The 15,248-nt window shown below is 42.8% G+C and overlaps 1 protein-coding gene across 1 annotated transcript in view; it reads right to left on the reverse strand.

Annotated features, from left to right (window-relative positions):
• Nln (neurolysin) overlaps positions 1-15,248 on the reverse strand; it is a 102,254-nt gene that overhangs the window by 52,823 nt on the left and 34,183 nt on the right. The window contains exons 2-3 of the mRNA XM_004671197.2: positions 14,352-14,611; positions 11,202-11,350 (exon numbers count right to left, since the gene is read on the reverse strand). Coding sequence (XP_004671254.2) covers positions 11,202-11,350; positions 14,352-14,611 — 409 coding nt within the window. The remainder of the gene's footprint in view (positions 1-11,201; positions 11,351-14,351; positions 14,612-15,248) is intronic.

Consider the following 15,248-nt stretch of genomic DNA (forward strand, 5'->3'; position numbering starts at 1 on the left):
TTTGTAGTGGCTGGAGGCCCTGGTGAACCCATTCTCTCTGTCTATCTGGCTGTCTCTCTGATTCTCTCAAATAAACAAATAAATAAATAAAACTTAAAAAAATAAAAAATATGTGTTTGTATATTGCCCCTCCAACTAGGTATGTTCATAAGACTCATTTATTTATTTGAGAGAGAGACAGAGAAAGAAAGAGGCAGAGAAACAGAGAATGGGCATGCCAGGGCCTCTAGCCACTGCAGACCAACTCTAGATGCATGTGCCACCTTGTGCATTTGGCTGACATGTGTACTGGAGAATGGAACCTGGGTCTTTGGGCTTCACTGGCAAGTGCCTTAACCACTAAGCCATCTCTTCAGCCCCCAAAACTCATTTAATAGAGGAAAAAAACTGAAGATAAATGATCTTCCCAAGACCACACAGATATCTGATGCTAAAAGATAAATACTCTTCAAACTCTTGGTTTGCTGCATTTCCCTTATTACTACATGTTACCATTCTTAGTTCTCTATCATGCTACATGTATGTTATCATCCTTAATTCACTATCATACTTTGAAAAATATTTATATTTGTTTGCAAGCAGAGAGAGAGAGAGAGAGAGAGAGAGAGAGAGAGAGAGAATGGGTATATGTCAGGGCCTCTTGCCAATACAAAAGAACTCCAGATGCATACACTACTTTATGCATCTGGCTTTACACAGATACTGAGGGATTAAACTACAGCTGGCAAGCTTTGCAAGCAAGTGCCTTTAGCCACTGAGCCATCTCCCAGCCCTCATTATCATGCTTTAAAAGTGTCATAAAATGAGATTTTCTTTATTTTTCTCAAACCTTCCTACCATCTGACCCATGACTTTGCTCTTTGCTTTACAAAATCTTCATGTGTTTAGTTTCTAACATATGTAATAAAGAATGTTATGGTGGGATTTTCTACTTCATATACTGTGTACACAGAGTAGAAATTATGCTGAAAGAATTCTGAGCTGGGCATGGTGGTGCACGTCTTTAATCCCAGCTCTTGGGAGGCAGAGGTAGGAAGATTGCCGTGAGTTCGAGGCCACCTGGGCTAGAGTGAGACTACTTCCCCAAAAAACAAACAAACAAAAAAAAGAATTTCGTCCGGGCATGGTGGCGCACGCTTTTAATCCCAGCACTTGGGAGGCAGAGGTAGGAGGATCACCATGAGTTCGAGGCCACCCTGAGACTCTATAGTGAATTCCAGGTCAGCCTGAGCTAGAGTGAGACCCTATCTCGAAGAAACAAAAACAAAAACAAAAAACAAAACAACAAAAAAGAATTCTGAAGATTGAGATTGTATCCTCCTCTGAATATCATTAAAAAGTAAGATTCAGGACTGGAGAAATGGCTCAGTGTAAGGTATTTGCAATGCAGAGCCTGAAGGCCTGGGTTCAATTCCCTAGTACCCACATCAAGCCAGATGCCCAAGGTGGTGCATGTGTCTGGAGTTCATGAGCAGCAGCAGGAGGTCCTAAGATGGCCACATTCACTCACTCACTGCTTCTTTCCCTCTTACTCTCAAATAAACAAATTTAAAAAAAAATTTAAGAGTAAGGATAAAGGAATTTAAAGAAAATGCTCATATAAGACATCAGAATGTGTACCTGTAGTATATTCCACAAACTAAAATGGAAATACAACTTGTTTGTGCTATTTGCAGCTCGGTATTCTTTTCATTTCTGTCTTTTACTCATCCAGTGCATGTCATGTGCTGTATTAGATGAGACAGACAAAGACGTTCTTCCGCGGTGGCTTGCCCGCCTGCTGAGACCTAACAGAGCCACCACAGGGTCCGTGGCTTTGAGAGCCAGCGTGAGGACAGTGAAGTGGGGCACCCCACTGCATGAAAACACTTTTTATTTGGGACTAGGGTTCAGTTCGAATCCATCCCACACACACTTCAGAAGCCACGGTTTAGATCTAGCTCTAGAAAAATAAACATGAATTTTCTTGAAGAGCTTAAGTCACATATGAAGGGAAAATATATCTTTTATAAAGCTCATGGATAATGGCAATATTGTGTATTGTGAGAAAAAAAAGAATTTAGGTGCTTAAAGAAAAGAGAAGCACACACACGCACACACAAAAAGCTACCAAAAACTAAACCAAATGGGGAACTGAGCCACAGTAGATATTTTGTATCTAAGTTTCTAGACTTTTGTTCGTTTAAATACATTTATATATACTCTTGAGAGAGAGAGAGACAGGAAAAATACATTATATGAATGTGGGTGTGCCGGGACCTCTTGCTGCCGCAAAGAAACTCCCGATGCATGGACCATGTTGTGGATCTGGCTTTACATGGGCACTAGGGAATTGAGCCTGGACTGATTGGCAAGCTTTGCAAGTCAGCACCTTTAACTTTTAAAGGCTTTTAAAGGCTGATGGGATTATAAGTTTCAGTAGTATTGATAAACTAGATTCATGTATCTCAAAATCAAGAAAGCATGGCAAATAAAGGAGACAAACTGTGAAGAATTTTGGGTGTAGCTTTTTGTTTATGGTTTGTTTTGAGGTAGGGTCTCACTTTAGCTCAGGCTGACCTAGAATTCTTTCTGCAGTCTCAGGGTGGCCTCAAACTCACAGTGATCCTCCTACCTCTGCCTCCCGAATGCTGGGATTGAAGGCGTGTGCCACCACGCCCGGCTGTTTATGGGCTTAAAAAATATTTTTATTTATTTATTTGCATGCAGAGAGATACAAAGAGAGAGAGAATGGAGTCACCAGGGCCTCTAGCCACTGCAAATGAACTCCAGATGCAAGTACCACTTTGTGCATCTGGCTTTAATGTAGGTACTGGGGAATCGAACCCAGGTCGTTAGACTTTGCAGGCAAGCTCCTTAATTGCTGAGCCATCTCTCCACTGACCACTTATGATTGTATGGTAACAGTTATTATATTTAATTTGGTGTTGGGTCTCCATGGCTGGTGTAGCATGTAATTTCTCATAACTAGGGGAAAAACATCTGACCAAAAGCACCTGATGGAAGGAAGGAATGTGTGTGTTTCAAAAAGGAGTTTCACTATGTTGGAGCAATCACGGCGAATGGTTCACATCTTCATTCACAAGGAGCAGGGAGGAAGCAGTGAGTAAGCTAGCTCTGAACACACAGGGAGCTGGACTCCTCGCCCCCAAGCCCACCCCCACAGTGCAGGTCCTGCACTAAGGACACGCTTCACCAAAGGCCCCACGAGCTAGGGACCAAGCTGGAAGCTTAATCACAAACACAGGGGACATTTTACACTCAAACGACCACAGCTGGCTAAGCAGGGGAGCTCCTGTAACACCTACAAGCATCTATAGTAGGCTGGAGGTGCACGTCAGGTGGTAGAGCCATGTGCTTAGCATCCTTGAGGTCCTGGGCTCAGTGAAATTCGGAGCCCAGGGGCTGAAGGGAGCATCTATACTTAATCTTGTCCCCCACTCATCAGCACAGTTTTCCCCTTCACACTAATTAGCTAAGGTGAATTGGCAAGATCAAGCTTGCAGCTCCAAAAAAACAGAAATAGTATTACAATAGGTCATTCTATTTTTTAAATCTAGCTTGCATAAGGTCACTGAGAAATCCTGCTGGAGCTGAGCTGAAAACCTCCTCCATGTAGACCAGCTGATAGAAATCTAGAAAAAGCTATGCTGCATGCAGTTCAACAGGAGACAGAGAAATCACCAGAGAATATACTCAACAGTGGACACTGCAAACCTTAAATTTGGCCAGCCAGGCCAAATGAGCCAATGGGTGCAATAGTGGCACGTCTGTCATGGTGAAAACTAACCGCCCTCTAATTTGACTGGAGGCCCGCTCCATGGGAGGGAATACATCCCTGATACTGAAAACTTAAAACAGGGGTAGTCATGAGCCCTAGGGGTATAATGTCTGCAGGTGTCTGGCTAAATGTATATACTATGCTCACCAAACTGCCCAGTAAGCATTTCTCTTAATGTTCATACTCATATATTAATGCTACTCTCACTTTAGGTTAGAGAAGCTTCTCTTTTCAGATGGCAGTGACCTTGGGACGACTCAGAAGGCACCATAGTGCTGAGAAGTGACAGAGGAGTGCTCAGCACTGAAATATCTTTATTACATCTTCCAAGGCTCAGGGTCCACTGTGGAAGAGGTGGTGGAAAGAATGTACGAGTCAAAGGAAGGGTAGGACTCCTTACAACATGCTCCTCCAGACACAAAATGGCCTGGATATCCATGACCTCACAGTGCCTGCCACTACCTACACAAGACCATCATAATAGGAGGAAAAGATCATGACATCAAAATAAAAGAGAGACTGATTTGAGAGGAGGAGGGGATGTGATGGAGAGTGGATATGCAAAGGGGAGAGTGGGGGGAGGAGGGATTACCATGGGTTAGGGTCTATAGTTACAGAAGTTGTCAGTCAAACAAAGTAAATTAATTAAAAACACCACCACCACCACCACCAACACAACAACAAAATCTAGCTTGCAGAATCTAACCTCTATTTCCTTTTGTGAACTTATTTACTTAGCAGGCCAATGGGATAAAATGTGATTTTATCATGACAAACTGTACTTTTCTCCCCTATATAGCTAGAAAGAGCTACGTATAAAATCTCTGATTTCTGCTGGTTTAAGTGAATGAGTGAAGAGCCTTTGTCAGAAGTGACAAATGCTAAGATCTCTGGACATAAGTGTTGGCTTTTGACATTCGGCCATTTTGGTGGTTTATCTCTGGGTGTCAGCTTGACAGGATTTAGGATTGCCACAGAAATAAATTTCTGGTCCTATATGTGAGGGATTTTCTAGATGGGCTTAGGTGAGGTGGGATGGCCCAACCATGGGCTGGATTCCTGAACTGTACAAAGAGGAGAAGGTTAGCTGAGCAGTCACCATTCATGGCTCGGCTCTTTGCCTTCCTCACTGCGGGCTGAACGGGACTGGCTCTGCCATCAGTTTGCCCACCATGAGGAATTTACCCCCTGGAACTGGAAATAAGCCTTTTTTTTCTTAAGTTGCCCTGACTGGGTATTTTGTTCCAGCAACGAGAAAATGACTGATGCTGCCATAGTTTAGCTAACAGGATGAGGAAATTCTCGCTATCCCTTACTTTTTTTTCTCTCTTTTGGTGGGATTAAGCATACACATAGTAACTAAAACTTTGAATAATATCATTTCACATCCACAACTGAATATAATTAGATACCTGTACATTATAACACAAATAAAACCTACCTTTCATTTATGAGATAGAACATTAGCAATGCTGTTTATTATTATTATTATTTTATGTTTGAGAGAGAGAGAGATAGAAAGAGGCATGCCGGGGGCCTCTTGCAAATGAGCTCCAGATAGATGTATGCATCACGTTTACGCATCTGGCTTTATGTGAGGACTGGGGAATCGAACCCTGGCTATCAGGGTTTGTTGAACCATCTCTCTAGCCCCTGGGTTGTGTGTTTTAATCCACAGTGGCAGCAAGCACCTTTAACCACTGAGCCATTTCTGCAGCCCACTGTTATACTGACTGGACACAGAGGGTAGCCTACACAAAAGGACTGTCCTGGGTTTTGTGATAAACATGTTTCCAGTCTTACCATTTGTCTAACAGTTGGTTTCTCTGTGAGCTTTGTAACATGAAATGTGAATACAGTGCCCGCCCATTTCTTTCATTATTTCCTTGCTGCTGAGATTGAGCCCCATTGTCCCATGGGTGCTGTGGCTTACCACAGTGTCACAAAACATGCCACTGCATAAATGTACCCTACTTGCCTCATTTTCTTAGTGAAGAAAACCTAAATTCTTGTAGTGTTTTCTGTTATTATATCACTACGAACATCTGTCCAACTTTGTCTGCACACAAATGCAAAAATATCTTTAGGTAGGGATGGGGAATCTGTGCTAAGATCATAGAGAATTCGAGATCAAACTGATAATGTCTAAAGTGTTCTTCAGTTATTTCTATTTTCAGTTAATCACATCCTTATTAGCAGTGTGTAAACATTCCCACTGACCCGCATCCACGGAGATACTTGGCATTGTCAGACTTTGTAATTTTTGCCAACCTTGTGAGTGAAAAATAGTAACTATATTGTGGCTCTCTTCTGAATTTCCATGATTACTAATGAGGATGATGAGCTTTTCATATGTTGAATTACTAATTGTGCCTCTTCTGAATTATCTCTTTGTGTCATTTGCCCATCTTTCCAAGGGGATGTTTCTTTGTTACTGACTGTAGTAGTTCTTTGTGTGAACTAGAATGTTTTGCTAGTATAATGCTTTTTACTTTATGGGTGCAAGCTCTTCATTTTAATGTGGTCATATTTATTGGCCTTACTTCATAGCTAGTACTTCTGTGTCTTGTTTAAGAAATATATCCTTGCCCAGATGTCTTAATGATATCATCCTGTATGAACTTCTAGAAGCTTGAAAGTGGAGTCTTTTATTTAAAGACCATAATACACTAGGAATTTTTTTTCAGTTTGCTGTGAGGAGGCCCAGTTTTATTGTCCCCCCCCCCCACATAGACAGATAGCTCATGTTCCAATACCAATTGCTAAAGGCCTAGTTCCTGAATCTGCCAGTAACTGGTTTCTGTCATTTGATGACCATTTACTAAACGTTGGTTTGGGGCCAGACCTGACGGAGATACAACATAGAATCCAACTTTCTGACACTCCCTTCCTGGCAAGCGCCTATGAAGCATGTTGTAGGTCGTGGAAGGTTACTCTTTCTTTCTTCCTTCCTTCCTTCCTTCCCTCCCTCCCTCCCTCCCTCCCTCCCTCCCTCCCTCCTTCCTTCCTTCCTTTCTTTCTTTTTTGAGGTAGAGTTTCACTCTAGTCCAGGCTGACCTTGAATTCAGTATGTAGTCTCAGGGTGGCCTAGAACTCATGATGATCCTTCTACCTCTGCTTCCCAAGTGCTGGGATTAAAGGCGTGCGCCACCACGCCTGACTGAAGGTTACTATTTCTGATCTTTGGTTTCCCCTCTTAGAAGAAAGGCTACTCCCTAGCTGAGTGTGGTAGTGTACAACTTTAACCCCAGCACCCTGGAGGACCACTGAGAGTTCAAGGTCAGTCTACGCTACAGACTGAGTTCCAAGTCAGCCTGGCTAGACTGAGATCCTGCCTCAGAAAGAAAAAACAACAAAACCAAAAAAGAAAGAAAGAAGGAAGGAAGGAAGGAAGGAAGGAAGGAAGGAAGGAAGGAAGGAAGGAAGGAAGGAGAAAAGAAATAGAAAAGGGGGCTGGACAGATGGGTTAGCAGTTAACGCGCTTGTCTGCAAAGCCAAAGGACCCAAGTTCAACTCCCCAGGACCCATGTAAAGCCAGATGCACAAAGTGGTGCATGCTTCTGGAGTTCCTTTGCAGCAGCTGAAGGTCCTGGTGTGGCCATTCTCTCCCCCTCCTCTCTTCCTCTTTCTCTCTCAAATAAATAAAATACAATTAAAGAAAAAGGGCTACATCATAGATGAGTCTAAAAGGTTCAGTTAGACAGCACTAAAGGTGTACAAGAGAAAAGCAGCATTCCTAGCCACGTACCGGGAAGGAGGAAGGACGAGCGCTGCCCGGTATTTTCCCGTACGCGGTCCTGTGATTTTCTTCCATCCATCCAGTCAGCAGATTGCCTATCTCCGCAGACTGACATGTGATCGCTCTTAAACCTGAGCGCGTCGCTGTGCTGCTCATGTGTGTTCGCTTTCTCTTGGTGCGACAAAACATGAAGTAATCAACTTATAGGAGGAGAGGATCTTGTCTCATGGTTTCTAGCTCTGGTCATCTGACAATGTTGTTCTTTGGGCTTATAACAAAGAAGCTGTCATGGAGGGCACAGTGAGGCAAAGCTGCCTATCTCATGGTGACTGGAAGGCCAAGAGAGAAGCAGGAAGTGGCTGCAATTAAAAGTCCCCTCAAAGCTGGGCATGATGGCGCACACCTTTAATCCCAGCACTGGGGTGGGAAGCTGAGGTAGAAGGATTGCAGTGAGTTCGAGGCCACCCTGAGACTACATAGTGAGACTACACAGGCCAGATCAGCTTGGGCTAGAGGGAGGCCCTACCTCGAAAAAAAAGAAAGAAAGAGTTCCTTCAAGGGCCTACCTTCAATAAGTTAACTTTGTTATGTAGGCCCTGCCCCTTAACCATGTCAAAGACTGAGGAACCAAGCCTTTTAACACATGGGACTTTGGAAGCTACGAATGGTCCAAATTATACATCATCCAATATAGTGTGGCAGATATGATGTCGTGTGACCTCTAAGATAGGTCAGAAAAGGTAAAGCAGTTCTGGGGTGGTTTGATGGAACATTTGCGTTGCCCCTCCCAGACTCCGCCAAGAAGTCCCATCCCCTGACCTGCCCTGCTGCAAGGAAGCCCCAGGTGAGCCACAGGAGACCGTGTGGATGTTGTGCGCAGAGGCAACTGTGTCTTCTGAAAACATGGTTGTTGAAGCCCTAATCTCCATGTGACTGTATTCAGAAAGTTGTTTTCTAAATTATTTATTTATTTACTTATTTACTTATCTGAGAGACAGCGAGAGAGAACAGGCACTTCAGGGCCTCCAGCCACTGCAAACAAACTCCAGAGGCAATTGCCACCCTGTGCATGTGGTGTGCATGGGTACTGGGCAATCGGAACTCCGTAGGCTTCTCAGGCAAGCACCTAAACACTAAGCCATCTCTCCCACCATCAGCAATGAGGTTTTTTATTTTTATTTTTATTTATTTATTTGAGAGCAACAGACAGAGAAGAGGGAGGGAGGGAGGGAGAGAGAGAGACAGAGAGAGAGAGAGAATGGGCACGCCAGGGCCTCCAGCCACTGCAAACGAACTATAGATGCATGCGCCCCCTTGTGCATCTGGCTAACGTGGGACCTGGGGAACCGAGCCTCGAACCGGGGTCCTTAGGCTTCACAGGCAAGCACTTAACCGCTAAGCCATCACTCTAGCTCAACAATACGTTTTTTATATGAAGTTTAGGTTGAGTGAGATCACAGGGTGCAATCTTAATCTGATGGGATTAATGACTTTTCAGTAAGAAGAGCAGATATTCACCTCGCCCCTCTGGCGTGTATGGAGGAAAGGACATGTGTGTGCAGTGAAAAGATCCAGACTGCAAGCCAGGAGAGCTCTTACACACCCGGTCACACTCTCACCTCAGACTTTCACAGCCCAAGCTGACCAAGATGCCTGAGTGCACACAGAGAAGGAATGACGCGTGGGCCGCTCACACCCTCTTCAGCCTCAGCCGGTTATGCTGACGTTGACACAGAGCCTAACTCAGCACTGCTCAACCGAGAGATGCGCAAATGCTTGTGGCTACTTCTGGCCACCAAGTTTTGGGGTAATATATTATATGCCAATGGATAACTAGAACCTTTACCAGGCAAAGATATGTAAACAAAGAACTGTGAAACATCATTTCACTATTCATTAATCCTAAGTGAATAATAACATGAGAACTAAAGCAACATTTTCTATCCAATGTAGATGTTATTTTTGATTACTTTCTACTTTGGTGGTGCTGTGGGAACTCAGCATTTATGAGACTACTCTCATTTCAGTAAAGTATGCCTGAAATGGCTGGAGGAGATGGCTTAATACAGGCACTTGCCTGTGAAGTCTACGGACCTAGGTTCGATTCCCCAGTACCTATGTAAGCTGATGTACAAGATAGCTCATGCATCTGGAGTTGGTGTGCAGTGGCTGGAGGCCCTGGGGTGCCCATTCTCTCTTTTTTCCTCCCCCCCTACAAATAAATAAGTAAATTTTAAAACAAAAAAATCTGATTTATTCAGCTTATTGAAGGTTTTACATGTTACATGATGACTGTCCTATGTCACAGTACAAGTAGGGAAAAGCAAGTGAAATTTTGGAGTATATCTAATTTTGTCCTTTAAGTATGAATGGAATGAGGTTTTATCATTTATGAAAGTATCTAACCCTAGTATAAAACTGATGTTAATAATTCTAGCTTCTAAAAAGTACTGCCTAAAGTTGAAGAGATGGTTTACCGGTTAAGGCACTTGCCTGTAGAGCCTAAGGACCTAGGTTTGATTCCCAGTCCCCATGTAAGCCAGATGCACGAGGTGGTACAAGCATCTGGAGTTCATCTGCAGTGGCTAGAAACCCTGGTGCACCCATTCTGTCTCTCTCCCTCACTCCTTCCTTCCCACCCTCAAATACATAAATAAATTTTTTTTTTTTTTTTTTTTTGGTTTTTTGAGGTAGGGTCTCACTCTCCTCCAGGCTGACCTGGAATTAACTCTGTCATGTCAGGGTAGCCTTGAACTCAGGGCAATCCTCCTACCTCTGCCTCCCGAGTGCTGGGATTAAAGGCGTGTGCCACCACGCCCGGCTCATTTTTTAAAATACTGCCTAAATAAAAGTGACTATCATAGATCTTTAAAGGTAACTAAACTCATCTAGTGAGTATTAACACAAAAACAAAACACAATAAGTTTTATTACTTGGATCTATCCTTAACAGACATAATAGAATACCCCAAAATGTTTACAAGCACAGTCTGTGTACGAGAGTAATTTCTCCATTAGAAAGAGAAAGATCTAGGGAACTATGGTAGCTAGATTGTGTGTCCCCCATAAACTCAGGTCTTTCCGCCCGGCTGGAGAAGGTATCACTGGGGGCAGATCTTGAGGTCAAAAAGCCTTTTAATAGAACAATTAAGTTCATGATGGCAAAAAAGTCTTGGATTTACAGACGTAATCTATAATTTTTTTTTTTAACGAAGGGTCTTGCTGTAGCCCAGGCTGACCTGGAATTTATGTAATTCTGGCTGGGCTCAAACTCACAGTGATCCTACTACCTCAGCATCCTGAGTGCTGGGATTAAAGGCGTGCGCCACCACACCCAGCATTATCTGTAATTTTAAGTGAATGCCATTGTGACCCAAGAAAAGCCTAAGTAATGCAAATTTTATACATTGTAAATATTAATTATTAACAAACACTAGAAACAAAATCTAGGAACATTCAAATACTTTTTATCAGGTCAAAAGGAATTAACTTTCACTTCTTCAGGTTTAAAGGATTAAATCTAAGTTCCTACACATACAAATAACATTTTACAAATTACAATTACAGGTGAGTTGTACCCTCAGCCCCCAGGTTCTTACTTTTTTTTTTTTTGTTTGTTTGTTTGTTTTTTGTTAAAGGGAGTTTTCTTCTTCTTTTTCAGGGCATTCAGAACAATACTCACCTGCAAATGAACAATTCTCTGGAATATATCTTCTCTCATGCTCATCTCGATATCGAAGCGAGAAAGCTTTTTGTCTGCTTCTGTACTTGCTGCCCGGACTTCTTTGTCAGAAGATACGTGCTGAGGGAAATCCAACATGGTTCTTTCCACTGTTGAGAGAGAGAGAAAAAAAAAACAAAAAACAAAACAAAACTATAAATGTAATAGGATGTGTCAAATTGGCACCAAGCCAAATAACTCCTTTTGAGATGAATGGTCGGGGTGATGCAAGGTTTTTATTATGTTTTTTTCTGCAAAAGCTCTTGGGATATCAAGACAGGCCTGAATGCAGGACTTGGCTGGTCCACTTGGCATCATTCAAACAACCCAAGATGTGCCCCTAGCACTTACCCAAGTCCGTTTCGGGTTTAACTGGTTAGCTGGGGATGTATAAGGACACAGGGCCCACACTCTTGCACCTCAGGATCTAAGAAGGAATGAGCTAGGTGTATAAAAGTAGGTAGTGGAGGCTGCTGGATGTCAATGAGTGGGACAGTCAGCAAGAGACAGCGGTTCCCAAGGGCTAGTGCCTTATCCAATGTGCTGTGGATAAGGTTAGACTGGAGGAGGGCCCAGCATGCATTGAGAATTAACTGCATGGAACCTGGCAGAGACAGGATGTTTTTGAAACAAGCAGACCAATGGTAGCAGAGTGGGACTTGCTTAGAAGATCATTCTTTAAAAAAAAAATTATTTATTTGAGAGAAAAAGAAAGAGGCAGACAGAGAGAGTATGGGTGCACCAGGGCTTCTTGCCACTGCAAACAAACTGCAGAGGCATGCAACACTTAGTGTATCCAGCTTTACATGGGTACTAGGGAACTGAACCCTGGTCCTCAGGCCTTGCAAGCAGGTGCCTTTAACTGCTGAACCATCTCTCCAGCCCTGGAAGAGAATTCCTTTTTTTTTTTTTTTTTTAAATGAAAAACAGAGAGAGAGAGAGAGAAAGAGAGAGAGAGAGAGAGAGACAGAATTGGCACACCAGGGCCTCCAGCTGCTGAAATCAAATGCCAGGTACATGTGCCACCTTGTGTACTTGTGCGACTTTGTGCACTTGGCATCACCTTGTGAGGCTTACGTGGGATCTGAAGAATCGAACATGGGTTCTTAGGCTTCACAGGCAAGCATGTTAACAGCTAAGCCATCTCTCCAGCCCCAGAAGAGAATTCTTAACCCTTTTCCCCCACCACACTACATACCCCTTACAGAATCAAATCAAAGTTTTAGACCCTGCCCCAAGTGTGCACAACATATAAAAGTAAAAGTTCCCACAAAAGTTTGGAGGGTTGTCATAGATGTCGGTGGATACATCTGGTAAACAGCTGGATATTGGGGATGTTCCTGCTCAGTGATGACAGTAATGTCTGCTGTAGGCATCACACATTAAGGTTATTAGTGAAATGACTACAACTATAGATAAAAAGTAAGGGTGGCTCTTGGTAATAACTGTGGTTATGCCATAATAGGAATGCATTTCTGTTTTATTATCTGTAATGTCTTGGTTGTTCTGAGTCAAGGTCGCACTGTTTAGCCCAAATGGGCCTGGAACTTGCAATCTCGTGTCTCATCAGCCTCCTGAGGATTTAGATTTAGGTATCTGCCATCATGCCTGGCCTTATCAGTACAGGGTGTTTTTATTCTTATTTTTATATTTCAAAATAGGGTCTCACTATTAGCCCAGACTGACCTGGAACTCACTCTGTAGTTGCAGGCTGACCTTGAACTCACAGCAATCCTCCTACCTCTGCCTCCTGAGTGCTGAGATTAAAGGCATGCACCACTATGCCTGGCTCCTTAAGAGTTTTTATTTTTATTATTTACTTATTTATTTGAGAGCGACAGAAAGACAGAGAAAGAAAGAGGCAGATAGAGAGAGAATGGGCACGCCAGGGCCTCCAACCACTGCAAAAGAACTTCAGATGCGTGCGCCCCCTTGTGCATCTGGCTTATGTGGGTCCTGGGGAATTGAGCCTTGAACTGGGGTCTTTAGGCTTCACAGGCAAGTGCTTAACCGCTAAGCCATCTCTCCAGCCCTCCCGAAGAGTTTTGAAGATATTATAAATAGGTAAAACTTACACAAGTGACAGGGTAGCACAGAACTACCCTTTGCACGTAGGAAATACTGTAGTTACTCGAGCTGCCTCACTCACATCAGTCCTCTCAAAACACTGCTACAAATAAAGGTGCTAACAGTATCTGCCGGAAATATCAGAGTAAGTCCATCGTGTATCTATCTTCTTATCTTTTTTCTCCCAATTTTTGGTGGTGCTGGGGACCACACTCAAGGCCTTGCACATCTCAGGTAAATGCTCTATCTTGAGTCACATAGATATGAATACATTTATAGTTTAGGACTTGACTTAAAACACAATTTCATGCCCGATGGATGGTTAAGGAAAAAGTGACACAGTTGAAGTTTCATACCCAGAATATTTAAGTGCCAGAGGTGACTACACAGTTATACTTTCTGTTTACTTTTTAAAATTAGCTCCAAAATATACTAAAAAGGAATGAAATTACTCAGGTCCTTATGCTTGCACAGCAAGCATGTTTTTATTGTTGTTGTTTAATTTTTTTTATTTGATTTAATTTTATTTGTTGGAGAAAGAGAGAGAGGAGAGAATGGGTGTGCTAAGGCTCTAGCCACGGCAAACAAATTTCAGACACATATGCCACCTTGTTCATATGGCTTATGTGGGTCTTGGGGACTTGAACCTGGGTCCTTTGGCTTTGCAAGCAAGTGCCTTCCTTAACTGCTAGGCCATCTCTCCAGCCCTGTTGCTGTTGTTTTGAGGCAGGGTCTCATTGTGGCCCACGTTGACCTGAAACTCATTCTATAACCCAGGCTGGCCTCAAACTCATACCTCACTCGGCCTTTCCACCACAGCTGGCAGCAGCAGGCTATCTCCCTAGCCATGGAGTATACATTTTATAGCACCATTGCCAATATAGTAAATCATAAATCTTAGGTAATTTAATCCTAAGCAACGAATCAATCATTATTAAAAATCAATCACTTGTACAAGTGGACAGTTGATTGCTGAGACACAAAGCATAACATGGTTTTAGATGTCACAAAACGCAACATGGATGGGGTCACGCCTCCAGCTACCTGCATACTTCACTTCTACGTCGGCCAGCACCTGCAGACAGTTCTCATAGGTGACTTCTTTCAGGTCGATTGCTCCAACAGCATCGTACACCTGTTTAGTCTGGGCAATGAGCTCGTCTGTTCTCATTTTAATTTGCTGTGGGGAAAGATCCCATCTCAGAATGTTCCTGCCAGCAGCAGTGTAGGAAGACATTGTCTGGAGGGGCCATGCCACTTCTCTTCCCAAAGTCATTCTGAGCAAAATCCTGGAACCACCAACTCTAAAAAGAACCAGAAAAACAAACAGAAATTAGAGATTTCTCTAATTTGGCCAAAATATAAAGATATAAACACACTGTAAGATAAGATTTCAATTAAAAACAACTCAACAAAACAAACAAACAAAAAACCCAACACATTTTCTCAGGCAAACATATCCATAATGACATGCCTGTGCATCTAGCTTACACACAGCCCCGGGGCTGAGTCCCAGCATCACAGAAGATGGGGTGGTAGCACGCACCTGTAACCACAACACTCAGGAAGAGAAGGCAGGAGTATCAGAAGTTCAGGGTCATCCTCGGTTATATAGTAAGTTTGAGGACAGCCTAGGACCCTGTCTCAAAAGCAAACATATAAACCCTAGAGGTCCTGTACTTTTTATTTTTCTTGCCTAATTATAGCTTTAATGGAACATGTACTATCCAAACACACACTTGTATAAAGAAAATGTATGAAAAAAAGTTAGCTGCTAGAGACATAAGAATTGCTCTTTATACCTTTATATTAAATTGGTCCTTTTTTCTGTGCCAACTACCAGCAACCTTTTCCTGTATATGTAATTGTAAAAAAAAATGCAGGTTTTTCAAGGGAACCTTTTTTTTTTTTTTGGTTTTTCAAGGCAGGGTCTCACTTTTA

Source organism: Jaculus jaculus, chromosome 20 (assembly GCF_020740685.1).
Source record: "Jaculus jaculus isolate mJacJac1 chromosome 20, mJacJac1.mat.Y.cur, whole genome shotgun sequence".
Taxonomy (NCBI): Eukaryota; Metazoa; Chordata; class Mammalia; order Rodentia; family Dipodidae; genus Jaculus; species Jaculus jaculus.